This window comes from Daphnia pulicaria, chromosome 7, assembly GCF_021234035.1.
Source record: "Daphnia pulicaria isolate SC F1-1A chromosome 7, SC_F0-13Bv2, whole genome shotgun sequence".
NCBI lineage: Eukaryota > Metazoa > Arthropoda > Branchiopoda > Diplostraca > Daphniidae > Daphnia > Daphnia pulicaria.
The window spans coordinates 933,885-959,202 of NC_060919.1; the positions used below are offsets into that span (position 1 = coordinate 933,885).

General features: G+C 40.6%; 6 protein-coding genes and 1 long non-coding RNA gene across 8 annotated transcripts; 3 read left to right on the forward strand and 4 right to left on the reverse strand.

The window, feature by feature from the left end:
• The first annotated feature begins 1,341 nt into the window (after positions 1-1,341).
• LOC124350213 lies at positions 1,342-2,715 on the forward strand. Its single transcript, XR_006920466.1, has 2 exons — positions 1,342-2,123; positions 2,205-2,715. It is a non-coding gene; the product is annotated as an uncharacterized LOC124350213 (long non-coding RNA).
• A 2,507-nt stretch (positions 2,716-5,222) lies between these two features.
• LOC124349567 (moesin/ezrin/radixin homolog 1-like) lies at positions 5,223-10,818 on the reverse strand. Of its 2 annotated transcripts, XM_046800277.1 has the most exons (9): positions 10,680-10,818; positions 9,837-9,976; positions 8,429-8,608; positions 7,560-7,834; positions 7,317-7,400; positions 6,977-7,123; positions 6,189-6,909; positions 5,906-6,061; positions 5,223-5,842 (listed from the first exon to the last, which is right to left on the reverse strand). In XM_046800277.1, exons 2-9 carry the CDS (start codon positions 9,846-9,848, stop codon positions 5,678-5,680), a joined length of 1,740 nt encoding a protein of 579 aa, XP_046656233.1. In that variant the 5' UTR covers positions 9,849-9,976; positions 10,680-10,818; the 3' UTR covers positions 5,223-5,677. The 2 variants fall into 2 exon arrangements, with proteins under 2 accessions (XP_046656233.1, XP_046656232.1); XM_046800276.1 differs by lacking the exons at positions 9,837-9,976; positions 10,680-10,818 and adding an exon at positions 9,013-9,045.
• Positions 10,819-11,247: 429 nt separating this feature from the next.
• LOC124349644 (splicing factor 3A subunit 3-like) lies at positions 11,248-13,484 on the forward strand. Its single transcript, XM_046800404.1, has 10 exons — positions 11,248-11,497; positions 11,563-11,721; positions 11,782-11,854; positions 11,913-12,004; positions 12,069-12,290; positions 12,354-12,664; positions 12,726-12,834; positions 12,896-12,970; positions 13,039-13,240; positions 13,313-13,484. Exons 1-10 carry the CDS (start codon positions 11,354-11,356, stop codon positions 13,444-13,446), a joined length of 1,521 nt encoding a protein of 506 aa, XP_046656360.1. The 5' UTR covers positions 11,248-11,353; the 3' UTR covers positions 13,447-13,484.
• Positions 13,485-13,930: 446 nt separating this feature from the next.
• On the reverse strand, positions 13,931-14,655 carry LOC124350137 (cuticle protein 8-like). The gene is made up of 3 exons (XM_046801159.1): positions 14,600-14,655; positions 14,367-14,510; positions 13,931-14,290 (listed from the first exon to the last, which is right to left on the reverse strand). The coding sequence occupies exons 1-3, from the start codon at positions 14,603-14,605 to the stop codon at positions 14,027-14,029; spliced, it is 414 nt and encodes a 137-aa protein (XP_046657115.1). The 5' UTR covers positions 14,606-14,655; the 3' UTR covers positions 13,931-14,026.
• Positions 14,656-15,038: 383 nt separating this feature from the next.
• Positions 15,039-15,811, forward strand: LOC124350108 (pro-resilin-like). Its single transcript, XM_046801120.1, has 3 exons — positions 15,039-15,132; positions 15,209-15,358; positions 15,423-15,811. Exons 1-3 carry the CDS (start codon positions 15,127-15,129, stop codon positions 15,720-15,722), a joined length of 456 nt encoding a protein of 151 aa, XP_046657076.1. The 5' UTR covers positions 15,039-15,126; the 3' UTR covers positions 15,723-15,811.
• A 1,300-nt stretch (positions 15,812-17,111) lies between these two features.
• On the reverse strand, positions 17,112-17,903 carry LOC124350105 (adhesive plaque matrix protein-like). The gene is made up of 3 exons (XM_046801117.1): positions 17,817-17,903; positions 17,627-17,740; positions 17,112-17,554 (listed from the first exon to the last, which is right to left on the reverse strand). The coding sequence occupies exons 1-3, from the start codon at positions 17,820-17,822 to the stop codon at positions 17,207-17,209; spliced, it is 468 nt and encodes a 155-aa protein (XP_046657073.1). The 5' UTR covers positions 17,823-17,903; the 3' UTR covers positions 17,112-17,206.
• A 5,631-nt stretch (positions 17,904-23,534) lies between these two features.
• Positions 23,535-24,912, reverse strand: LOC124349921 (chymotrypsinogen A-like). The gene is made up of 6 exons (XM_046800856.1): positions 24,758-24,912; positions 24,509-24,668; positions 24,268-24,415; positions 24,093-24,200; positions 23,861-24,005; positions 23,535-23,793 (listed from the first exon to the last, which is right to left on the reverse strand). Exons 1-6 carry the CDS (start codon positions 24,801-24,803, stop codon positions 23,573-23,575), a joined length of 828 nt encoding a protein of 275 aa, XP_046656812.1. The 5' UTR covers positions 24,804-24,912; the 3' UTR covers positions 23,535-23,572.
• Positions 24,913-25,318: the final 406 nt, after the last annotated feature.

A 25,318-nucleotide genomic window follows, 5' to 3' on the forward strand; every position in this document is an offset into this window, starting at 1 on the left:
TTTTTACCAAAAGAAAAATTTAAAAAAATATTTAGTTTAGCATTGCGGATGTGTGAGTCGTTCCCTTCATCATCGAGCGTGTGTGGCTCTGATCCAATTTCCTTATTTGGAATTTTTCTCTCCCCAAGGAAAATGTTCCGACTGACGAGTGGCGCCACGAGACGTTTCTAGAGCGAATGAAAACGGACATGTGTCGCGAAATCAATTGATCAAGAACAACCCCCAAGGGCTTGTATCTCTATCTCTCTTTTCCGCCGAATTCACGAAATTTTTTGTTTGTTTTTATCCCGCAAAGATAAACAATAAAAAATGAAAACTATTAAAAATCACTTTGTGTGCATAGCGATCGATGGATTCCTGGAAATAATCATTTTCAATAGACCTTTCAGTCTGTTAGAGTCACTCAAAAACAGAACTTTGACTAGATTATTTCAGTTCCAGTCTGTCACTCGACAACAATGTTGAATTGAGAAAAACAACTAATGCACCGAGCAGAGCTTTCACAGTTGATAAGAGACTCGACAATAACACACAAAAACACGCAGTCCCCATTTGGCTCACGCAGTCAAGGCCGTTTTGGCTTGGATAATAAACCGATCCGAAACAAACGCTTTGGGGACTGTCATTTTTATGGGGTGTTTGGCTAGGGGCGATCTGATAAAAACACGGCCGAACATAAGCGCGTGTTGGTTATAAAACAGTTCAAAATCGTCCCCCTTAGAAAAAAGATCGACGCTTGTTTTCTAACACTAAAATAAAGATGATGATGGACGATTGGGACCTCCAAAATAACGTCCCAGGTATTTCCGCCGAATGGCTAAATTGACACAGAGGCAGAATGAGCCCCTTTTTCCCCCCCAAGGTGAAGTGACTGGCGTTTCTCGACTTATAAGAACAGGATATAACGCAGAAGGACGGATTTGCTGCTGCAAAATACTTTGAATTGTGAACAACAAGTGTACACGGTCAGTCAAAATATATAGCTACCTCCAAGAAAGTAGCGAAATCCATCATTTTCTCAGCTGGCCAGACATTTCTTTGGGTATTTCGCGTGAACGTCCTGCTGGGAAGATAATTCAGCGTCTAAATGCGGAACGAAAAACGATTATTACCTTCTATTTGCGTTCTAAAAGATTTAAAACAAAAAAAAAGGAAACATTTCTGGACGAGGAAGCGAATACCTACGGTCGTAAATCACGACGTCGGTTGAAGTTTCATGCAAAAGGCAACGGCCTTATTATTCCGCAAATGTACTGCCAGAAGGTCAATTTCTGTAAAAAAAAAAATATCTACTGGTTCTACGCGTTTCCATCCATCATCGTTGCCCATTTGTAAAAAAAAAAAAATTGCTAATTTCAACTCATTTCTCATCAAAATAGGATCTGATTTGCAATTGATTTTGATCGAATGCATCGAAATTAATTCATTCAACATTTGGGCTACGGTGGTTTACTGGCAAATGACTAGACCAGAAATGCTAATGAAATTCAATGATGTCATGGCGAAAAAAGGGACTGAACCTTCAAAATCCTGGAAACTTCCTGACTCGACTCTTTTTAGAGATTCCCATTCACTTCCTCCGAAAAGTGATGGCATCACTCGATTGACTCATTCTTCTTATAGCAAACAACCAAAGTCAAACACTAGTATCTCTTATAAACCCGTTTTGAACAATGTCCCAGAAAGTCATTTGCAACATATCGGAATTTCCATCCAATTGCGTAATAGGCCCACCCAAAAATAATAATAATTGTCGGTATGGTTTTGCAATTATCTCGGTTGTATATCTCCTTATGGAATTTACACGTAACAAATGAAAATATTCAAGGCTGATGACGCCGACTAGAAAAAAAAAAGTTAGAACGCAGCCATACACGCGTAGACGAAAATAAGAGAGATATTTAGCATTTGATAGGGCGGAGTTTTCACGGTCACCTGCTTTTGCCCGTTTCCCAGCGCAATGTGAAAGTGGGAGTTACAGTATACTATTTGATTGTGTATTTTTTTTTTGCTTTGCTCCCGATTTGTTGGGTATAAAAGACATTGGCTAGTGCAATGATCGAATCAATACCATTTCAGCGCTCAAACTACTATTTTAAACCGGCTCTAGAAACATGTACAAGGTATGTGCGACTAATCTACTAAACAAAGCCCCCAAAAAACCGGACTATATAACTTTAATTCAACTGTTTTTTACCAACTAGTATCTCGAAAATGGCGACAGAGAGAGTTTCGGATTGGAAACGGGATCTAAAACGACCATCGTCAGCGGCCAACAGCGTCAGGTGCTTTACCGTGCAACGTTCCGCCAGGAAGTGAAATCCATTCCGCACAGACTGGCTTCCATCTGGAACAAATACAGATCCGTCTAGCAACAATCAACGCAAATTTGGTTTATTTTTCCTCCTCCCACGCATCTGTGTTCGTTTCCCTACCACCTCTCGTTCTGATGGTGTCGTCGTTTCACTAATTAACAGCACAGCAGACGGTTATTATTTCGGTTCCTTCCGGACACCAGTGGCTTATACGAAAACCGTCTACTGTGCTGCCCATCTTCGCTTTTTTACAAAGATCTATCAAATCCGGCAAATCATCTTTTGTCACTATATTAGCCAAGAGAGACAATCTTGTTTTTTGTTTCAACCAACTTTTTACTTTTGTTCTCTTCTCGCGTATTCAGTTTTTGCAAAGTCAAAAATACAAACAAAAACAACATTTTTCGACAAATTTGCCTTTTTTTTTAAACAAAAATTCGAATTTCGCGCCATCAAATTTCAAATATCGCTGGGAAAATGTGTCAAAGTTATGAAAATCTAACTACGCAGTTATAACCAAGAAAAATTTATGAATGATCAATTCAACGACGTCGAGCACGCAAGGTCTTTAACGACACGCAAACTAATTCCTTTTGGGTTTAACTCGATAACCAGAGTATGTAATTTAGTGGTTATTTATTAATAGAATTTTATGTAATAGAACACGCCATTAATGGCCGAGAAAAGTTAACATCTATATCAACAACAACAACAAAAAAAGAGATTGTTCGATGGGACATTCCCGAGACGAGAAAAAGAGGGCCGCGTCTATAATTTAATTGCAATTTCGACATGTTCGTCCAGACTAAAAATGTGAATCGCCATAAGAGTCTAAATGCGCCATATTTTTCAAGTCAACGTTCAAGGCTGGTTATGAAAATTATGAAAAATGGAGAGAGGGAGTTGATGAAGTTCATAATAGAATAAAACAGGTTTTTAACTTCTTATTGGCCTGGGTTTTTTCACAGACGGAAACAAGTTCCAGTGGTGCGGGTGGAGCCGCGTGCAAGGCCGCGCGTACACCACCGAGATATCCCCAGAAAACCAACGAGCTACCGTTGCTCGAATTTCCGTCAACAAGAGAAATATGGAAGAATGATTCCTATTATAACCGGTTCCCCAACTCTCTCGTTAGTGTTTCGGTTAACTCTATAAAAGGCAACAGGGGTGTAGTCTAAATCTAAATTGATCTTTTCTCTCAGATATGACAAGCAGGGAAGATCTGTCTCTTTCAAGAGGATGCATTTCAGGTTATTCCTCTTACATCGAAGACATTTGGGGAGTAATGACTGGGACAAATCACACTTGTCACGTTTTAACCCAGATCTGGTGCAAGTTGGTTGACTCGTCAGTCAGATGTGCACACAAAATTACCACCAAGTCAACACAACTTACATTTTTGTAGTTCGGAAGGACAGCCAGGCAATGGCAGTTCAGCCTTCAGTTGAAACATGGGCTGTTTTTTTTCTTTCATCTGCATATTTATCTTGTACTATTGGCCTCCATCACACTACTCCGCCTCTTTGTTGTTCACACCACGTGCCTGTATGGGAAAAAAATAAGATTCAGTGTCGTGATTCCCGATAACCTTTTGATTCACTACGACTTGAAAACTAAAATTTTTTTGGACCAAGAAATTCCCTTGAGTTTGTTATTTTCTACGACTGAAAATGACAGCTATTATTATCGTTGAATCCCGGATACTTGAAACATAAACATTTAATCTGCCACGTCATCAAAAACAACCAGCACAGTTTTTCCAAACCAGTTATTTTTCGTTGTATTTATAAAACACCACGAGTTGTTGTCTGCTATGACAGTTTGAAAACCAGCATCCTCCTCCGGTGCATGCGTACTAAACCAAGGAACTCTAAAGTCCAGTGACGTAACTCTTTATTATTATTAGAGCCCATGTTTTTGACCGAAAAAAGATTTAAAAGCCAAAAAACAACAACAAGAAAATCACGAACTCGAATGCTGTGGTTGTGAAACATCCGGTTTCGATCTAAGCAGGAACTGCAACGTTTTTATCACTTGAACCCAGCATCATAAATTCCAAACACACGACTACTAAACTTGTAATAAGTCTTTTGATACCGCCAATTTCGTCTGGTAACAAAGAAAACGACCTTCGGCATACGTGACGTGACTTACTTGACAGACACATAGATAAAAATCAAAAATCCCTACACCGATAGATTTAATCAATCAATATCACAGTAGAGCAAATTATTTTTTTTTGTATTATTTGTTTTCGTTTTATTCATTTACTGGGCTTAAAAAAATTCAAAAAAAAAAGGACGATGAAAACAGAAAAAAAGCAAATGGAAAAAATGAAGACAAAATGGAGAAGTAGAAAAAAGAAGGAATAACAAAAATGGAAAAAGAGATGGAAGATGGGCGGGGAAATATAAGAGAACGTCAACAGCCATTCATCATATTTGCTTTTTCTTCAAACGGAATGCAGCAAGACCATTATATTCAACACGGGGAAGAAGGAACACGCATTACAATGATCAAGCACGGTTTTGCTATCTTTCCCATCTTTTCTCTTTTTATAGATGCCGGAAATTTTGTTCCATAATTCGATTTTTCAAGTTTCAACCCCACAAAATAAAATTAAAGAAAAATTCAAATATTTTTTCAAAATGGAGGAATTTTTTTTGTTTTAAGTAAGCCACTTGTTTTCTTTTTCTCTTTCGATTGGAAGGCGCGCGATTGGTGCATTCGTCCAGGCACAAACATGATTTAAATGTTTTTCTTTTGCAAAGAGTTATACGGAAGAAAAAGGTCTAGTACAAAAAAAAAATTTGATGAGGGGATTATAAACAATAGCAGAGATAACAAACGATGGTGGTTGTGTGTGTGTGTGTGTAAGGATGAGAGGATAAGACCAAAGGAGAGAGAGAGAGAGAAAAAACACTTTAATGGGTTTAAGGCATAATATATGTTGTTAACACCAGGTCGAATCGAATGTGTGTAACGTCGTCCCCCCCTTTTTACTATTTTTATCTTCTCTGGTGTTGTTGCGGGGTCAAACGAATAGAAGCACCCCAAACAGCGACAAGAAAAATCTGATTTTTGTTTCGTAACAATATGGAAGCTTCTTCTCCTTCGTAAGAAAATTGCCTTTTAACTTTTGTTTTTTTGTCCCCCTTATTTTTATGTTTGTTTGTCCCATCCATTTTGCGCCGGGATGAATTGATAAAGAAAGCACTCTCCTCGAACCCAGGGGGGGAGAAGAATCAGGAAAGGAAAAAAAAATGAAACAAACAAAACCCACAATGAAAACATTCAACAACAAAAGACAAGAGCCAATGATTAAAAGTGGCGTGTCGTTTTTGTGGTTTGTCGCAAGAGTTTTACATGTTTTCAAACTGATCGACACGCCGTTTGGTGTTGCCTTTGCGGATCTCCCGTAGCGTCTTGTACTTGTCGCGACCCTGCTTGACATTCTCTTTATGCAACCTATCCATGGCCGTCTCTTTGGTCTCGTCCTTGGTGCCGGCCAAATCCTTCTTCAACATCTGCCAATCAAAATCAGTTAGTTAATTTCAAACCATTTTTCAAAAGACATGAAGCAAACGAACCTTCAATTGATTCTGGAGACGTTCGTTCTTCTCGGCCAAAGTGAGGCGGTCTTCAACTGGATCGCGGATCGAGTTGATGTCGCTCTCCGATATCAAATCATTGCCCGCGCTGATGTCACCGTTGGGTGTATCTTCATCCTCATCCTCTCCTTCGTCCTGTAAATAAAATGATAACGAAATAAAAAAAAATAAGTTTCGAAAACAAATAAATGGGCAATCTTATCTCGATAGGGGAAAGCCATGACAAGCAAAAAAAATTTTAATCAAATTTTTTGGTCCTTACGTGATCGCCTTCGTTGACGTGTTGATGCTGTGGGGTAGTCGTGGCGGCAATAAGGGCCGCTGCAGCCTCTTCTTGCCTCCTTCGAGCCTCTTCCACCTCTTCCTGGAGACGACGAGTCTCGTCGTCCTTGCGTTGAACCTCCTCGGCGATGCGCTGGACCTCGACCTGTTTGGCGCGGATCTCTTCTTCCAGCTTGATCTTCTCGGCCATTTCCATCTCCTTGGCCTCCTCCAGCCGCTTCATCATGTTGTGCAGCTCCTTCTGCGAAACTTCAAGCTCTTCCTTGGCCTTTTGCAATTGACGGAGTTGCTCCTCGAGGCGACGGATCGTCTCCTGGGCTTCCAGCAGCTCGCGCTGCCGGCGCTCCATCTCTTCCTGCATCGACTTGAGCCGGTCGGCGTATTCTTGCTGCTTGCGCTCAGCCATTTCACGAGCCTGGATTTCTCGCTGCAACTTCTCGCGCTCCTTCATCTTCGATCGGCGCTCCTCCTGGGCCTGGGCCTTCATCTGCTGCACTTCAATCGTGTCCGGCTTGCGTCGGCGCATGTAGAGCTCATGGTTGCCCATGCACAGGGCCAAGATTCGCTTGTTGATGCGCAAGCGAGGCGCGAAAAAGACGAAATCCGGAGCTTTCTTGTCGATTGGTTTGATCACAAATTTACGATCGTTGAAAGAAATGTTGCGGATCTCTGACCATGGGAACCCAATCTTCGGAGTCAATCTACGATAGCAAAAGGAATTCCATTAATCATTTCATTCCCGACACGGAATTTATAGATTTCTATTACTTGTCATCTTTTTCGTAGATGTTGAGTCCGAGAGCGTCAACGCCGAGCCAGAGCTGAGTGCCCTTCTTGTTCTTGATCTCGAAATAATTGACACCGTACATTTCCAGATCTTGAGCCACTTTCAGATATTCCATCATGGCATCCTCCCTGTACAATCATTTCCCAAAAAAAAGAAGAAAAAATTTAACGTCATTTCAAGTTTTTTTGGTAAAAAAAGAAAAAAAGTCGAGAGAGTTAACGGTCTGCGACCGAGCGAATCGGTCCATGAGATCAGCTCGACTGACCACACGTATGCGGTTTTCTGTGTGTCTCTCACTCGTTCTCTTGTCGGGTTTCCTACCTGAGCATTCCTCCGTGTTCCGCATGCCAGGTGGAGATGCGCTCCTCCCACTGCTCCCGCGTCAGATTGTGCTGATCCATGACTCTGAAATGGAATAACAAAAAAAGATATAGAAATGAGAACACACAAAGAAAGGAAACAAACAAGGAGAGAGGGGGGGGGGGGGAGAAAAATAAATAAATAAATTGGATGACATTTGAATGCGTCGGTTTCGTTAGGGTTGCAATTACTACAGTACATTACCGTTGCGGAAGAAGGCGGTCGTTGGCCAGGTAACCGGAAGAGTGGAGTTCCTTATCGTGATCGCCGTATTTGGCCTGGACGGCATACGAGGCGAGTAGGACCGACGTCTCGGGCGGGCAATAAATGTCGTCCGTCAAGATGGCATTCTTGACCTGCAGGTAAAAGAGCCGCACCGTAATGTCTTGAATCAATTCCTCAGCCACATCTTCCGGGTAGAACTTGGCCCTGAATTTGAACTGCAGCGGACTCTCCTTCTTGACATCTTGATTCAGCACCTGAGGGTGGGCAGCAGCAGCACCAGTGGTAGCAATGGAAAGGGGGCAGGGGAAGATACGTCAAGATAGTAAAAGTAGTTAGTATCATACATTTCTCACACACACACACACGGCACACACAAGAGCGGCAACAAAACATCCTGCGACCTATTTATTTTCATTTCACGTCCTTTTTTTCTTTCCCAACAGTGTCGACATCAAGCGGATCTAAAGGCTTGTAAAAATGGATAAGAGAAGACGGTGAGCCTACAAGAGCTGCACTACATATTTCGCTTATCTATCTAGGGTCACTATAGTATGCTACACGAGAGACTAATACAACAGCAGCGTATAATTTGCCGTCTGCCTTTTTGATACGATTAACTGTACCTGATCTTGGCAGTAACCTCTGCCCAAAATAAACCTGAATATATCCTTGACATAATCGTTGGGCTTGAAACAATTCAATCAAAACGGGGAATCGGGTGGGAGAAAAAAAAAGAGAATATTCCGTTTGAATTATGTAAAACTTTGAAATAGTCCCTCAATTATAAATGCAAAAGTATTCCAATGAGAGACAAAAAAAGGAACCAAGGACCGATAATGACAATGTACCTTCTTGTTGAGCTTCAGCCATGTCGAATAACTCTTGCTGTCGGTATACTGGAGTCCAAAGAACCAGATTTCGCGGAGACCGATTGTCTTGACAACTTGGTCAAACAGCTGTTTGCCCGTTGTCGTCGGCTGGATGGCAAATTCCAGCTCGGCGTCCATCGTCGTCACCCGAACATTGACCTACATTCATTTAAAGACAAAAAAAGAAAAAGAAAATAGAAGATCTGTGAGTTGGCATTAACGACAAAGATGCTTCAACCATTCATTCGTGTCTCTTGAACGTGATCGGCGAACCAATTGGTTCGGATGCCCTTATTTTTCTTCCGACCCATTGTACGAAAAACACTAGGGCTCTTAATCTCTTTTCCTCTTTCACAATCTGACAACCATCAAAGAAAAAGAAAGAAAGCCAGAACAGTCATTCAGAGTCAAGTCTCGGCTGTCTGACTTGTGTTTCTTATCGGCGGCGCCAGTCCGTTATGGAATGGTATGGCTAACCCACCCAGACACACAGGAAAGGAAAGAAAAAAGAGAAAACCCAATAGACATTCTTCTTCTTTCATTCAACGATTTTATATATATACCTTCTTCTTGTCGCTCATGGTGAATTTGACAAGAGATCCCACACGCCGACACCGAAAAAAAATATATAGACGCCCTCTCTGCAAACAACCGTACGATGCAGCAAACGAAATCACACACACAGACACACTCACGCCGGTAGACACTAACAGGGAAAATTGCTATAGTCAATAGCAGCACAGACGCGTATCGGTCGGTGTGAAAGAACCAGAAATAAAAAAGGAAGACGGGACCCCGACAGGTGCCACACCAATATCTAATGACTGCAGTTAGTAGACTGGCGAGCCGGTGTATAGTGCCCGGTCCGTCCGTGAGTGGGTGCCCTACCCCTTGGTACGGGAAAACCGTTCGTAGACCGCGGTTTCCCCAATTGAACAAGTCATCTCTCGTCTCCGGTGTTGGTGGTGACGCGCTGGAAAGAAATTTCCGCCCTGCGTAATCGCTTCTCCCCACACACACAATTTTTATCAGAAAAATCCACAACGAAAGGAATGTGCATATGCCCGATTGAATCATCAGGGAGAGAGAAAATGAACCAACAAGGGGAGTATAGTGTACAAATTTTTTGGAGACACGCAATCGTGCTCCCGCATTTTGATTTTAAGAGAGAGAGAAAATGATACAGGAAGAGACGACCGTGGGTTTGGACCACGCAAGACATTTCCCATAAAAATATAGGCAACAATTGCAACCCCCCACCCACCCACTCTTTTTTATTTCTTGGCTGAGGAGTCACGAGGTAACTCAAGAAAAAAGAGGCTTACAACGTCACATGGCCAGTTGTGCTAAAATTGGCAGCATCTTACGTCACTGTACACAAACTCACCGATTTCGGCATGTTGGATGATCTTGTTTGCTCTTGGCTGTTTCAAGCTTTTTCTCTCCTCTGACTCTTGTTGGAAGAGTTGAAAGCCGGGCTTTTACTTCTGCAGACTCACGCTCGCGCGAACAATACGCACGGAGAACCTGGAAAGAAAGAAAACAACAGGAAGAAATTAATGTCAGACAGACAGACTGGGGTTGTTGCTGGTGGTGTAGAAGAGATTCAATAGCATATGGTCAACAAAATCTAAAGTACACAGATGGTCAGCATGTGGGCACATAGCTAGAGTGATGGGATTCTATATGTATATGTGAGTTGTCGAAAGGCCAGAGTGACTTCCCAACACATCCTGCCCATTTGGCAGGGTGCCGTCACAGTTTAGCGAATGCATCAGGGTTGATCGAAAACCAAGACATTCCTTTTGAAATGTCAAGATGGGAAAAAATAAATTATGGTTGAATGGAAAGAATACAAGGAAGGAATGGTGATGTCATGGCTGGCTCGTACATTATTTCCAAACCCAGAGAGATGAGCATTCATTCAGACACCTGTATTTCAACATGAGCCTTGAGTGTCATTGATAGGGAAAGGATGAAAATAAGGGAGGGGGGAATGCTTAGGGCAAACACTCGAGTCAAGAGGCCGAATCGTTTTTCGATTTTTCACGATTCCCAATGGCGAACACACCAAACACAACTCAAGAAACACACACACACACCACGCCTATTGTTTGAACGACGGCCACCTGATAAACAAACATCAAGTTCTTTTCGGTTTGGATGTGTGGATATACACTAAAAAATGTTAATCAGATTAAATGTAAAAGAATAAAACAGAAATAAGTACCTGTTGCGTATACGTGAAAACCACTCTCTCGGGTGACAGCCACTTATAACGCACTGAATCGGCGGCGGCTCTCGACCGTTGTTGGCCCTCAGTATACCTCCCCTCTTCGCTCTTCTGCAATATGGCTACCAATAGCTTAGCTCAGCTTTTTTTTCTTTTTTCTTTTTATTTCGATTTTCAAAGACTTCGCTCCATCCCTCTGGCGACACTAGGAAACATTACCGTCCTGACAGCAAAAAAATGCTCACATTTTCTTGGAATGCAATGAATGAAATTGGTTTTTAATGATTAGGAATAAATTAAAATTTTTAATTAAGCTAGAAAATTTATTAAGCTGTGTACTATATTGAGAAGGTAAATGAATCAAAATTTAATTTTAAGGGGTTTACACTTTACAGACTTGTAAACATGAAATGACAAACAAATCATCAAATTTAAATTTAGACAATATATTCGTTTTCTTTTAACGAATTGTACCATTTGAATAATTAAAAACATTATAATAAATAAAGTGAAAATAGTTTTTACAAAAAATCGATAGAATACTTTAGTTCTTACAACGGCCACCAGTTTGTTTTCCAACTTCCAAGCCCAAGCATTGTGATTTTTGCTCGTCTATTGCCGGCTTGTTTAAATTTTTTTATTTTATCAAACAATTCAATTCATTAAAAACAATGGAGACTTTGCTAGAGCAGCAGAGGAGATATCATGAAGAAAAAGAGCGTATCATCGACTCCATGGTCAAGGAAACAATCTTCAAAAAGACCACTCAAAGGGAGATAATCAACTCGGAACACCGTCAGAAAATTTTGCTTGACGTATGTAAACTTTGGCTCATATAATTGAACAAACAACTCTTAATGTCGTATTTTGATAACTTTAGAGGTATATGGAGAGTACAAGAGTTTTGAAAGAGATCTATGAAGACAAGGACGGACAGCGCAAAGAAGAGGTGGCATTGCTCTCTGGACCGAATGAATTTGTGGAATTTTACAACAGACTAAAACAGATCAAGGAATTTTACAAAAAACATCCAAATGAGGTATAAAACACATTCATTTTCTTTAAGTGTCATTCAATAGGAGTTGGTTTTGTTTCACAGATTGCTGTACCAATGTCCATGGAATTCGATGAGTTTGCAAAACAGAGAGAGAGTGGAGCTGACGAAACAAATAGTAGGTTATATCTGGCAGAAAGCACAGTCATATAAAGCTAATATAATTTGATTTTCAGATTTGGTTGACTTTACCGATGAGGAGGGCTATGGCAAATATTTGGATCTTCATGAAAGCTATGTGAAATACACAAATTTAAAAGGAATTCAGGTCAGTTTATAGATTGAAACAAGAAACAAATCGAAAAAAATTAACACATTTATATTTCCTACAGAAAATTGACTACATTAGCTACCTTAACATGTTTGACCGTCTCTTTGATATTCCCCGGGAAAAGAAGAACGCTGAATACAGAAACTATCTACAAGCATTGGTGGATTATTTAGTCGATTACGTTGCTCGAGTAAAACCAGTCATGGACCTTGACAACTTGTTTCATGAAATCGAACAAGATTTCGAAAAGGACTTTGTAGCGGGTACATTTCCTGGATGGCCGGTAAGTCTATTTACGACTGTTTCTATTTTCTATCCAACCTAACTAACGCTGGCAAATTTATAGAAAGAAACAACCGGAAGTGCTTTGGCAAACGCAGGTGCAGCGTTGGATATTTCAGCGTTTTCATCTTGTGAGGAATTGGCATCTCTAGGACTGGATCGTTTGAAATCAGCATTGATAGCTTTGGGTCTCAAGTGCGGTGGAACACTCGAAGACCGTGCCAAAAGACTCTTCAGTACAAAAGGTCTGTCGGTAGATGAAATTGACAAATCTCTCTTCGCCAAAGGCCAGGGTAAAAATCGAGGTGCTACCGAACAAGATAAGGAAGCCGAAAAACAAAAAAAGATTGCCCTTCTGGAGGCTCAAGTTTACAAGTAATTCCATTTAAATTATTGAATGAAATTGAATGAATAATTAATTGTGAATAATTCATAGACTGATTGAGATCTTGTCTGAACCACGGCATGCTACCAAAGAGAACGTGGAACGTAAACAGGCCCGAACAGATGGGGAACGAGAGGAGGAAGAAGAAGACGTTGTCGAGGTATAACTTAATTACTTTGACATATTTCCTTAAACTTTAAATTCTCAACTGCCATTTTCAGGTCCCCGAGGATGAAGATGAAGACGATGACGTCCCTTACAATCCCAAGAATTTACCACTAGGTTGGGATGGAAAGGTATAAATGAACTAACATTGATAATTGTGTAACTTTGTTCTAATCTTATCGATTCATCTCTTATCCAGCCCATTCCATATTGGCTTTACAAATTGCACGGCTTGAACATCAGCTACAATTGCGAGATTTGCGGCAATTACACGTACAAAGGTCCAAAGGCGTTTCAACGTCATTTTGCCGAATGGCGTCACGCTCACGGCATGCGGTGTCTGGGTATTCCCAACACGGCCCACTTTGCTAACGTAACACGAATCGAAGATGCAATTTCACGTAAGCTTTCAGTTTATTTTTGTTTTTCCTGTCCCCTACCGATTAATAATAAAATTCTAATTGAAACTTCAGTTTGGACAAAATTGAGAAGCCAGAAAACGTCAGAACGTTTCGTCGCCGATCACGAGGAAGAGTACGAGGACTCGATGGGCAACGTCATCCCCAAGAAAACGTACGAAGATTTGCGTCGACAGGGTCTCTTGTAAAGAAACATGACTGGAAAAATAAATCTTATAACTTCGTGCGCGGTTATATTTTTATTCCACTACATTTGCACAGAGGAAGCACAAGCTTGGTTGTTGTCGAGTGTCACTGTAATATTGGTAATCTTAATCTATGTTTCGATTCATCACTTTGTTGTCAACTTGTATTACTGAATCATCTACCCATCACGAAACTTTGCTCAGATGGAGTTTTTCGTCATTCGTCTCAATTCCCAGCTCATCGACATGTCGAGAAAAAGAATATGGCTTAATACTTATGTGTCACTGATTTCCGTCGACATCCTCATCGATCAGCTACTTTTAGTATACTTGCATTTTAACGACACTTAAAGTATATACCGCCTTACTATACGTATGTAATCTTAATCATATTCGAATTCTAAACAGTCATCTTATAACAAATATTTAAAACCTCTGAGCAATCGCGATATTGAAAAGGTACCCCAAGCTTTAATCACTTGCTTACGATTGAATTTGTCTTTAATTGATAACATCTGTATTTGAAATATCGAAATGGCTGTGTGACTATGTGTAAACGTTTCCCAACACTTGAACAAATTGTTTAGGGACTTGGGTAAGCGGCAGGCCTGTACGACGCGGCCTTATATTCTTGCTGGTATTTGGCCTCTCCCTCGTATTTGACATCGGCGACGTATCCGGTGTAATCGTCGACCTTGTAGGTGACCGTCTGGGTCCGGCCGTCGGGCAGGAGGGTGCGGTAAGAGCCGGACACGTAGCCCTTGCCATCAGCGTTCTCCTGGTGGGCGAAGTTGTTGTAGGACTGTTGGTCCTTTACGGCCCAGGCAAAATTGTAGGGCATTGCGGCCTACAAATGTTTTGCAATTTAAAAAATATTGAATTAAAATGACTAAACGATACAATCATTGATCTGAATGACTTACTACGTATTCTTCATTTGACGGATGGGCAGTGCCAGTGTAGGGCGGATAAGCAGGTGTAGGATAAACTATTGGCGAATAGGCTGGCTTAGTGTATTGATATCCTTCAGAGGCCACAACGGCGACTAATGCCGCTAGAATGAAGACCTAACGCCCAAAAAGTTACCGCATCAATCAACACTTTCCATTTCTGTCTAAAGAACAAAGTTTTACATATAAGTGCAAGTTCCTTTTACCTTCATGTTGATGCTTTGAAAGTTGGAATGGAACTGTGGTCTTCTGGATGTGACTGCGGCGGCTTTATATACTACCGGCACCGCCAAGAAAAAAAAGAAATCAGGTTGGGGTGGATCCAGCACTGAGCGGTGAAAACCATTTTGCCTTTCTATAATAATGTGTTCTTATAAATGTCTAAGTTTAATTTTCAGAACTATCCAACCAATTATTAAATTTGGACGAATGTAAATTTCTTGCTGAATTATTTCTGGAATTAATCTACAAAAGTTTGACTTGACTATAATTCGTTGTATTAAAGTTTTTCCAGATGTCAGTGAAAGGATTTGGCAAAACACCAGTGGATAAAAAAGGGGGTTGTGTTTTAGAAATTGGTTTGCGCTTTTATTGGGGATTGTTCTAGCGTGTTAACTGTTAAGAAAAGAGCCCAGCCTTCTTTTACTAACGTGCAAAACAGTATAAAAAGCTCGGGTAACGACGGTTAAAATCATCAGTCTCATTGAAACTTTCAGAGCATCAACAATTCAACATGAAGGTGGAATGTCTATAATTCAGCACCAGAATCTCCACTTAAATTCATTGCTAATTCAATTCTTTTTTACATTTTACAGATCTTCGTCTGCACCGTTCTCATCGCCGTTTTGGTTGCCGTCAGCGGCCAAGGTTACCCCCGTCCTTCTTACAACCAGGCACCACCGGCCTACTCTGCTCCGGCCTATTCAAAGCCTTCATACCAGCCAGCCTATCCATCGGCCTATGACGTAAGTGTCAGCCATAATTAAACTGTCCTTTTTGACCTGTTTGAAATGAAATTGATTTTGGCAGACCCCAATGCCGTACAACTTTGCCTGGGCCGTAAAGGACCAACCGTCCTACAACGACTACGCCCACCAGGAGACGGCCGATGGCAAGGGTTACGTCTCCGGCTCCTACAACGTCAATCTCCCCGACGGCCGCACTCAGATCGTCAACTACAAGGCCGACGACTACACCGGATACGTCGCTGATGTGAGATACGAAGGGGAAGCCAAGTACCCATCACAGTCCTACAAGCCTGCCTCCTACAAACCAGCTTATCCCGAATACAAACCAGCTTATCCTGCTCAATATCCCCCTAGATATTAATTAGCCACTTGGTTTTATAATTCTTATAAAAATGCGTGAATGTATAATGAAATAAAGAATTATATGCGAAAATAAAATTATTGGCAAATCCTATTTTCCAATTCTGATTCCTAATAATTTATTATTATTGCGAAAATTAAGAATTGTTGGTGATTACGCTATTTCATCTTCAAACATTTTTATCACACCCACGAAACTTGGTAAAATAAAACCTGTCAATAGAAATCTACAGGATAACCAAAATTACCTGTGGTCGCTTTTAGATAACAAATAATTGATGCTGTTTCTATGTATGACGTAACATATTTCATATATAGTTGTTAGTATGAATCTTATCTGAATTGAATTCGAATTACAACATTATAGTTACGCCTGTATACATAATAACATTCAATCTGTTTGGTTGGCGGTTCGATTCTGATCCGATCGACTAGCTCTGTAACTATTACAGCTCACATATCCGCCCTTTTAAACCGCACGCTCCCAGAATAGAAATGTTGCGTCCGGCAAAGTGATTTATACGACCAACATCAACACTTTCATCTTTTCAAATAAATTACCAGAAATAAAAGAATATAACATTAACAATTGCTCATTGGTAAAAACTTTCCAAGAAGCGCAATAATTCTATTGCACTTTCTGACTCATTCAAACGTGACGAGATCGATTGTATTCCTCTCTTATATTCCAACATAACATCATAACGACATATAGCCAATTGGCGAAATTTCTTTTCGACACTTGGCATCAAATAAAATTCTATTTCGGAATTTTCGCGGCCGAACCGATCATATTAGATTTCAGAAATCACGTAATAATCGTCGCCTGGAATTTCAAAGAGACGCGACTCGGACCGATTCTCGCCAGGGGAAAGTCATTTTCTCTCTCGTCTGATGGAAATAAGAATTTAAGGAAAGTATATCGGCGTTCATAGTTCTGCTCGACCACCTGTTGGCCGTCGCGGCGCCACACATTATGACGATTTGCTCATCGATTTGACGAGTTTTTACGCTCTTATTATTTTGTCATCGTCGGGAAAACATTCTGAACATAACTGGACCACTTTAGTCGGACTAATTGTTGGCAGTAAAAAAGTTAAATAGCTGAGCTGTTGCTGAGGTTTTGTCCGTGACGGTGGAAACATTTGTCTCTCTGACAGGAAACAATTCGTCAGAAACTTTCCAAAAGCTTCTCGCTCGCTTGATTTCTCGTTGTGAGTTATTTTCTAGGAAGAAATAACGTTTTCCCTCAAAACAATCGGAGATATTGGAATATTAAAGTTAATAATGACCGGATCTGTTCTCTGATTTATATTCTTTCGTTCTCTTTGACTGCCATGTGCAAATCTATATTCACGTGGCGGAAATGAAACCGAAAAAAATGTTGAGATTTCTTTTAGAAGAAGAACTTTTATTTTGTCTCTATTTTAAAAAATACTTTTAAATTATGGGGACCATTATTGGCAAGAGACATCACTCATCCGCTTAATATTTGGGGTAAGCCGGAGATGGGTAGGCGGGCTTGTAGGCGGGTTTGTAGGCGGGGTAAGCGGGGTAAGAAGAAGGATAAGCTGGACTGGGGTAGGCAGCGGGCTTGTATGCCGATGGTTTGTACTCGGTGGGGTATTTGGCCTCTCCGTCGTATTTGACATCGGCGACGTATCCGCTGTAGTCGTCGGCCTTGTAGGTGACCGTCTGGGTCCGGCCGTCGGGCAGGAGGGTGCGGTAAGAGCCGGACACGTAGCCCTTGTCATCGGCCGTCTCCTGGTGGGCGTAGTCGTTGTAGGTGTAGTCGTCCTTTACGGCCCAGCCGAAGCTGTACGGCATTGGGGCCTGCAGAAATCAATTTAAAACAGGTCAAAACTTAATCGATAGTTAATGAAATGAAAAATAAAATATACTTACATAATCGTAAGACTTGCTGTAAGATGGATAAGCCGGGGCTGGGTAGGCCGGTTTGGGGTAGTAAGCATTTGAGGCCACAGTGGCGATCAAGGCGGCGGCGAGAACGAATAAGACCTTATAATAGAAACCATTTTTCAGATTCAATTCAGATTATTTGATATAGGCGATAGTGAAGCGGATGTTAACTTACCTGCATGTTGATTCGGATATCTGGTTGTTGTACAACTGATAACTTTGAGATCTTGTGCTTCTATATTTATACACCTGGTGAAGCCTATGTGTATTTACGCCTATACTGTACCAAGTGGCCAGTTCTTTTTCTTTACTTTCAGCTGTGATGCACGACGTACGCCGTCGTGATGGCTTGGTAGTTTCTCACAGGTAAAGAAATTATACACGCACAGGTGGGGCTATAACTTTTGCTCTCATAAAAATGGGTGCGGTCCCTGTATAGTCTCGGCTAATTTGTCCTTGTTATAATAAATGTTGAGGCTTCATAAGTGATCTGACCTCATTTTCACTCTTCACTAGCTCTTTGCTCACTTTTTCCACCCCAAAATAATATTCCTCCTCCACTTTCGTTGGATCTCTTCTATCCCAACAACCTTGGCCCTGACCAACATTTTAATAAAATTCGGTAGCATGAAATTCGAGTACAGCAGTTTGGAAACTGAATATGTTTGAAATTTCATTACAGCCGCCGCATAGTTATATAATTTCAAATTAATCGGGTTGGATTATATTGTCCCCTTAAAATAATTACCCTTTCCTTTTTTCTCACACACAGGAATTAGAAATGGATCAGTGTTTTCCCAATTCCTTTCCATTTGTATCGATAGTAGCTTCCTATTATATGTCGTCATGTCTGATGAGCAACAATTGGCAAAACAAAGATGCTCTCCTTGGGAATGCGTCGGTAAAAAATTTCAAGAAAAATTGTCCGCTTCTCGCCGCTTTCGAAAATGTCGGAGCCGCCCAGCAGTGCAGAAAAAAGGAATTCGAAAGGATAAACTTGTATAGAAATGCGATATAAAATCTAACGAAGCTTTCTTAATTTTTCTGCTGTATTAGAGTCGAACTGAATTAAAATGTTGACTGTTTAGATGCACATGATTTGGCTCCGAAGTCCATTTTTGGACGCCTCGGATGTATAGAGTCGTGACGGGCGTCGCACCGCTTGAATAATAATAACAAATGATTCTAAAAATATAGATCAAGGATTTCTCCGGTCTATCCCAACAAATTCTAGTTTATTTCTAACGCTCTGCGTCACTCATGGGAGAAATCTAGACATTATCGCGACGACGTAACTTTAAAACTTATAAGCGTCGCGGTAAATAAAAAAAATAAGAAACCACCAAGGTGAAGATCAAGCGCTATAGACGGTGAAATATAGTATTGTACATATTGTCGGTCGGTTTAAAATAAACCATTTAAGCCACCCTTATTAAATAAGGGAGAGCTCTGAAGAGTCGCCTATTTTTGTTGACTCGCAGTAGTAGTAGTATAAATAGCTAACAAAGAGAAAAAATGTTGGTTGTACACACCAGATCGATTGCAGAGAAGATGCGGTAATACGCATGACTTTTCCCGCAAGTCCATCCAATCAGATTCGTATCTGCATTTGAACATGTGTTGCTACACTTGAAACCAAATCAGCTGGAGCGCTTTTGAAAAAGGCGCCATATGGCGCCCTACTAACACAGCGATGTTCCATGGATATGACTGAAGCGTACTCCCAAGGATAAGGGAGATACAAACAGCATATCCATGGAATGCTTCATGTTTATCCTTATTTCCCCTTCCCCGCACGTACCATTTGTATGTCCCTTGAATATACCGGTTTGTGTATACACAGTATCCTTAAATAACATCCATCTTTGGATATGATTTCTGTCAGAAATTAAAAGATAAAAGTCTACCCCGAGACTTGAACTACTGACCTTCATATCCGTAGCTCACCTCTCTAACCATTTGACCAACTGTTCGTACACTTTGGGAAGAAACGTTTAGGAGTAATGAAAATTGAGATATTTTTTAGCTTTTTCGTCCACTGTGTACCTAATATGGTTATACTGTGATGCACATTCTGTGTATGTACCAAATGGTATCACAACAAAATCATACCCCCGAGTATATTACTTTGATGTACAATCAGTATGTTAATGAATATACGCTGGTGGATCTACGATGAATATTCTTTATTTGATCCCATCCTAGATCCGAATAAATTTATACCTACGCTATACTACCGCCCCACAATTGCGACCTGGATCTATCCATCCCATATTTATCTACATCTTACATAAAGAGAATGGGCCGTGTTAGTAGGGCGGTCTCCATGGCAACTATCGTTTACATACCTGAAATTGCAGAAACCTAATAAAAGCGTTCAGGATATACAACTCAAATAATTATTTGTGTCGGTGGACTCACACGCTGTATTTTATTCATTCAAAGCAATAAAACGCGTCGTAGAATTATTCGACGTAATTTATCGGTACCCAATAAGAGCAGGAAACCTGTAGGCGTTTTGCGCCCACGCTAATATAATAATGAGAGACTGATGTATAAGAGGAGGATGGAAATTCAGTTCACGAAGCTGTGGCTCTTCTTCCTCATTTGCGCAATTCGCTGGAAGCTTCTTTAATTATGCGTTGTCAGAAATTTAACTATCTCCACGTTCCACCTCTTGCTTCTTTTGTTTGTTCAGTTTCCGGATAGTCCGGTGAATCAGTGATGATGGAGCTTATAATCGATACATGAAATTAGATCAAATTTCGCTGTCTATATGCTGGTTAAATAAGGGCAAAATAGATCACTTTTTAAAATGGGAGGCATTTACGCCACTGCAATATTACCAAATATTACGTTATATACGCGTGTGGAAAAGGTCAAAGTGAAAATATAAAATTAACTTGAAATATTGGAAAGACATGTGGCAAAACTACATATATAGAAGGTAAAAACCTAATCTGAGATGTCCGATACACGTGGAAACAGCGTCTCCATGGATCATGAAAGCCTTTTGCGTAATATAGTGTAGGGACAAGGGATTGATTTCTTAGGAAAGCTTTCGTCCAAGCTGTCTTGTATTTCCCGAGTTTTCCTTTTCAATTACTTGATTATTTTTTACCAATCTCAGAATATTATATACTGGTAGCTACTATAGTTAGCAGCCTTTATTGTCCATGTCTTTCAATCTCCCATTCAGCAGACCGTTAGCTATAGGTCTCAGGTAAAGGTCGCCGGCAAGAAATATCCTCCCTTTACATCCGCTCTAAAGGAAAACGATGTAATAATTATAATCCTAAAGATGTAAGGATCATAAAAATGTTTTGGCCAAATTTCTTAAAACCTGCATCTTTTCTTAGTTCCTTTAAAAACGCCCCTTCGGTGTAACAATAATTTTAGTATTCATCAAAACTATAACGGTGGTGAATTTCAAGATTCAGTGAGCGCAAAACAGATGACAAGAGCCGGCATACGAGGCAACGAGATTGAACTCTGTTCGTATGCGATATATCGATTTTCTTTCTGTTAAAATAACTATTTTATGGCATTCTCGGCATTCTCCTTGACAAAAATGTCTGGTTCAGTTATTGACCCGTTGGTATTTGAAATCAGCGAATGCGAGGGGGGGAAAAAGTACAATAGAAAAACACCAGGGTATAATAAGATTTGAAAATAATTTCAAAGTTTATTCATCGTTCGTACATGTACAAGCGCGGAAATCCGATTCGGGAAATGTTTCGTGCTGCTCTTCCTCGAACTTCGGTTCTGCATAATTAAGGAGATTTTTCAAACATTAAATCAGCTAAGTGCTGCTCTATCTCCAACAGCTTCTTCTTCTCATCTTAATGAAAACAAGGTGAGTTTTCCACACCAACGGTAGAGTTCTCATCTGGGAATTTAACGATGTACGACTATGTCTAATTACTGCGTTAACCCGCGTTAACCTAAATGTCCCACTCAAATCGTATTCGTCAAAATTGAGTATAATTGAGCTATCAACCAAATCAGCAATCACCAAATCAGCCAACCTATATATTTATATATGAGATGTAGACACGTAATGAGCCACACCCACTTACACAAATCGGATGAGGTCTTGTATAAACATTAAATTATACCAGCAAAGATGAAACGTATAATGCCGCTATATTGTAATACAATCCCGAGGCTGGGCTTAAAGCCACTCACGCTCTATGACTGAGCATGCTCAGATCATATATAACAAGACATATATACATCAGTTGCACTGCTGCTCGACGCTATAAAACATCTTCTTTTCCTACTGGAAACCAAAATTTCAATTTGTGGAGGGCATGTATATTAATTACTAATTTCTCTATATCATCTAATGTGATAGATCTATGTTAATAATTAGATCGATTACAAACTGGAATTTTATTGTCACCCCATGAAGCGGGAAATTCAAATTGACTCCAGCGACAGCTGTCAAATCTTTCAATAAGGTATTGATCTTGATTATCAGCAGAATTATTTTTAAAATTTATAGCTTTTTTTACCTATATATAGGCCTATACTTAGGATTGACTTGATGTCTCCAGAAAAGTCACCGAGAGTCACGAATTTTCTCCGTCTGAATTCTCTAGTGATTCTCATCAATTCCAATTCAATTCATTCCAGAGTCTAGACGATAGTTTCTACTTTGACGTTTGAGAGTGCCAAGTTTTCTATGAACAACTGTTGCACATAACTATCGTTTTGAATCAAAATCTCACAAACATGAATAACAACACCACCATCAATCAAGGGGATGTCATGTTCATCCAAAATGGAGAACCTTACAATCCCATCGATCTCGACCTTTTCTTGGTCGTCACCAAATGCCTTTGCTGCTCCGTCGGAATCCCGCTCAACTTATTGATTGCCGTCACTATCGTCCGTCTCCGAAGACTCCGCAGCAAACCGCGCAACATCTTCCTGCTGGGCATCATTTTCTCCTATTTGCTGCTTTTCCTCTACCCCATCATCGAACTGACTTACTGGGGTCTCTACCCAGTCGAACCCGTTTGTCGGGCCTTCATCGCCATACTCGCTATACCCCAAATCCTCCTTCTCCTAAACATGCTGCTGGCCCTGGCGGACAGGTATGTTGCCATCAACCATTCCCTGCTCCACCGGGAGAAAGTGACGGTCCGTCTGGCCAGCGGAATCGTTTGTTTCAGTTCCATCTTCTTCGTTTTTATCGCCAAATTTGTCTACATCGTCGGACTGGCTCCTCTGCGCTGCGAGATGTACGCCATCCACAGCAAAATCATTTTTGTTATCATTGTCGGATTGTTGGTGATGTGCACCGTATTGAACATCATCGTCTACCGACAGACAAAGGTGCTGTTCGGGGAATCCCGGAAGCTGACGAATCCCACCAGCGAAATGTCCAGGATAACAACCCGGAATCACGGGCAGATGGACAACAACGACGAGATGGTTGGTCAAGATCTGGCCATTGTGGATGGGGACAACGTTTTAATCGAATCCAGCCAACTGGACACGTCCGGAAATGAAATTCTGAGCGTCAGGCCGTCCGTCAGCAGTCCGGCGAACGAACGAACCAGCGTGAAAGCCATGTCCATTCACGTCGATAGGGGCAAACTCAGCCACATGGAGATGGAAGCCACTCGTACGTTGGTCATCGGAGTCACCTCTCTCGTCTTAACTGTTTTCCCTCCGGTGATTTTCTTCTTCACCTTTTTCGTTTGCCGATTAATCGACATCGACCGATTCGACTGCAACAATCTCACCGTGGTGGCGCCGTACATCCGAGAACTGGGCCTAATTCACGCCGTCTACATCCCGCTCATATTTCTAATGAGGAACAAAGAGTTGAGAATGTCCATTCATTTTTATTGACGAAAGCATTGATCAACAGTCAAGGGGATAACATTTTCTGTGAGAGTTTGATTATAAGATAAATATTTAAATTGACGGACGAGTTGGTTGGAGTCCGGCAGTGTTTTTCAGCCAATAATAGTAGACAGATAATCGCGTGTAAACACTTCGTGATGATAGTTGGCAGCTGGGCGTTTTGGAGAAGATGCCAACGGCAGTCGGAATGACCAGTGATGAATTAGCAGGATCCACTAATTCTTGCACGAATGGAGATCCTTCGTCATACATGCAAGGGGACCCAGGTGGGGCTGCCAAAAAGAAAGAAATTATGATTTAAGAAAAATTTAATTATTTTTGTAAGGCTTATTAGCATACTCGCAACAATGGAAACTCCACAGCACATCATGATGGCCGGATCGAATTCGTCCATGTCGGAATACGTTCCGCATCCGGTTGAAACATTTGTGAACAGGATGAATCCCGCTGCGTAACGAAGATTGACCGATTCAAACCCACCGTCCTATTTGAGTCAATGAATAAATTCATTTAAATCATGAATTAAATTCATTTTGTGATATGAAATTGTAATTAAAAGGTGTATACGTACCATATTTGTGCCCCATCCCATTATCATTCCTACCCTCTCGACGAAATCGAATTGATTGTACACGATGAAATCCACATTTTCATAATCGAATTGGATACTTTTACTCAGCTGTTATCCAGCATTTAAGATGAGAATCAAATTTTCCAATTCTATATTTTAATAAAACTTTTCAAACCTTGATGAGAGCGATGTCGTTCATCTTGTTGGTACTGTTGTAATCCGGGAAAGAAACGATGGAATAAACGGCCATGGATTCCTCGTTTGGGTCCGGATTAATGGCACTCACCTGACCGACCACCACTTTCAACTGGTAGATTGTTTTCCTATAACAAATAATTTTAAAATGTTTAGATACATAGGGTCAATTTTCTTATAAGCTTTAAAACCCTGATTTAAAAATAAAAGAATTGCGTTACCCATCGACACACGAGGCTGTTGTGACGATCCATCTATCGTTGTAGATAAATCCGCCGCAAAAGTGTCGATTATTTTCGTCGGTGATGGAAACGACGTACGGAAATTGGCCAGCCGCAGCCAACTCTCCTTCAATTATGCGTTCGTTCCTAATCACAAATCCTTTCGAATTTTCGAAATTAAAAATTATTAATGCGTTTAATTAAAATTTAATTAGGTTTAATTAAATTTTTTTTAAATATCGGGTTTACCTGCAACGTAATAAAAACCGGCGATCAGGAAAATTAAAGACTTCATGATTGTTGGAACAGATTAGTGTATGGGTAGCACCTCAATGGTAGTACGGTACCATTTACGCTCGAGCTTTTATTTAGAACGCTATCTATCTTGAAAAATATTTATTCGCCGTGAACTAGATAACAAAATAGATCGGTATTCAAGTATTAGGGTATTCCCTTTTTTTCAATATCTCCACTGGTTTTTTTCAATAGCTTCAATTTCCCCATATCACTATTTCAATATTTACATAGGGTTGGGGTAAACACGTCGATTCAGATCAACACACAGTAGGCTACGTAGATCTACTACCCGTAAAGTTCATGTTCATGTAACACAGGTAAGTTGTTTTTTCTATAACTCGTGTCTTATTCTAAATTTGGAAGTTACGACACCAGACAAACATTCAAGGCCAATGTATTGCACGTGTACAAGAGATTCGTTTACCCGTCAGATCAAGACACAAACCCACATCAAGTTTTGACAGAGTAGATGCAACAGGTGTAAGAGTAAAATATACTTCTGCCATCAGAGCT

Excerpts from the sequence above, each read along its gene's own strand:
- LOC124349921 (XM_046800856.1), bottom strand. The coding sequence starts at position 24,803 with ATGAAGTCTTTAATTTTCCTGATCGCCGGTTTTTATTACGTTGCAG. Across the intron at positions 24,669-24,757 it reads CGGTTTTTATTACGTTGCAG|GATTTGTGATTAGGAACGAA; the intron begins GTAAACCCGATA and ends AAAATTCGAAAG. Across the intron at positions 24,006-24,092 it reads TGGGATGGGGCACAAATATG|GACGGTGGGTTTGAATCGGT; the intron begins GTACGTATACAC and ends TGACTCAAATAG.
- LOC124350105 (XM_046801117.1), bottom strand. Across the intron at positions 17,555-17,626 it reads ACAGCAAGTCTTACGATTAT|GCCCCAATGCCGTACAGCTT; the intron begins GTAAGTATATTT and ends TGATTTCTGCAG.
- LOC124349644 (XM_046800404.1), top strand. The coding sequence starts at position 11,354 with ATGGAGACTTTGCTAGAGCAGCAGAGGAGATATCATGAAGAAAAAGAG. Across the intron at positions 12,005-12,068 it reads CAAATTTAAAAGGAATTCAG|AAAATTGACTACATTAGCTA; the intron begins GTCAGTTTATAG and ends TATTTCCTACAG. Across the intron at positions 12,971-13,038 it reads CACTAGGTTGGGATGGAAAG|CCCATTCCATATTGGCTTTA; the intron begins GTATAAATGAAC and ends TCTCTTATCCAG.
- LOC124350137 (XM_046801159.1), bottom strand. Across the intron at positions 14,291-14,366 it reads CGTCAAATGAAGAATACGTA|GCCGCAATGCCCTACAATTT; the intron begins GTAAGTCATTCA and ends AAACATTTGTAG.
- LOC124349567 (XM_046800276.1), bottom strand. Across the intron at positions 6,062-6,188 it reads ACGTCAACGAAGGCGATCAC|GACGAAGGAGAGGATGAGGA; the intron begins GTAAGGACCAAA and ends TTTTATTTACAG. Across the intron at positions 5,843-5,905 it reads GTCTCCAGAATCAATTGAAG|ATGTTGAAGAAGGATTTGGC; the intron begins GTTCGTTTGCTT and ends TTTGATTGGCAG.
- LOC124350108 (XM_046801120.1), top strand. Across the intron at positions 15,359-15,422 it reads CCTATCCATCGGCCTATGAC|ACCCCAATGCCGTACAACTT; the intron begins GTAAGTGTCAGC and ends TGATTTTGGCAG.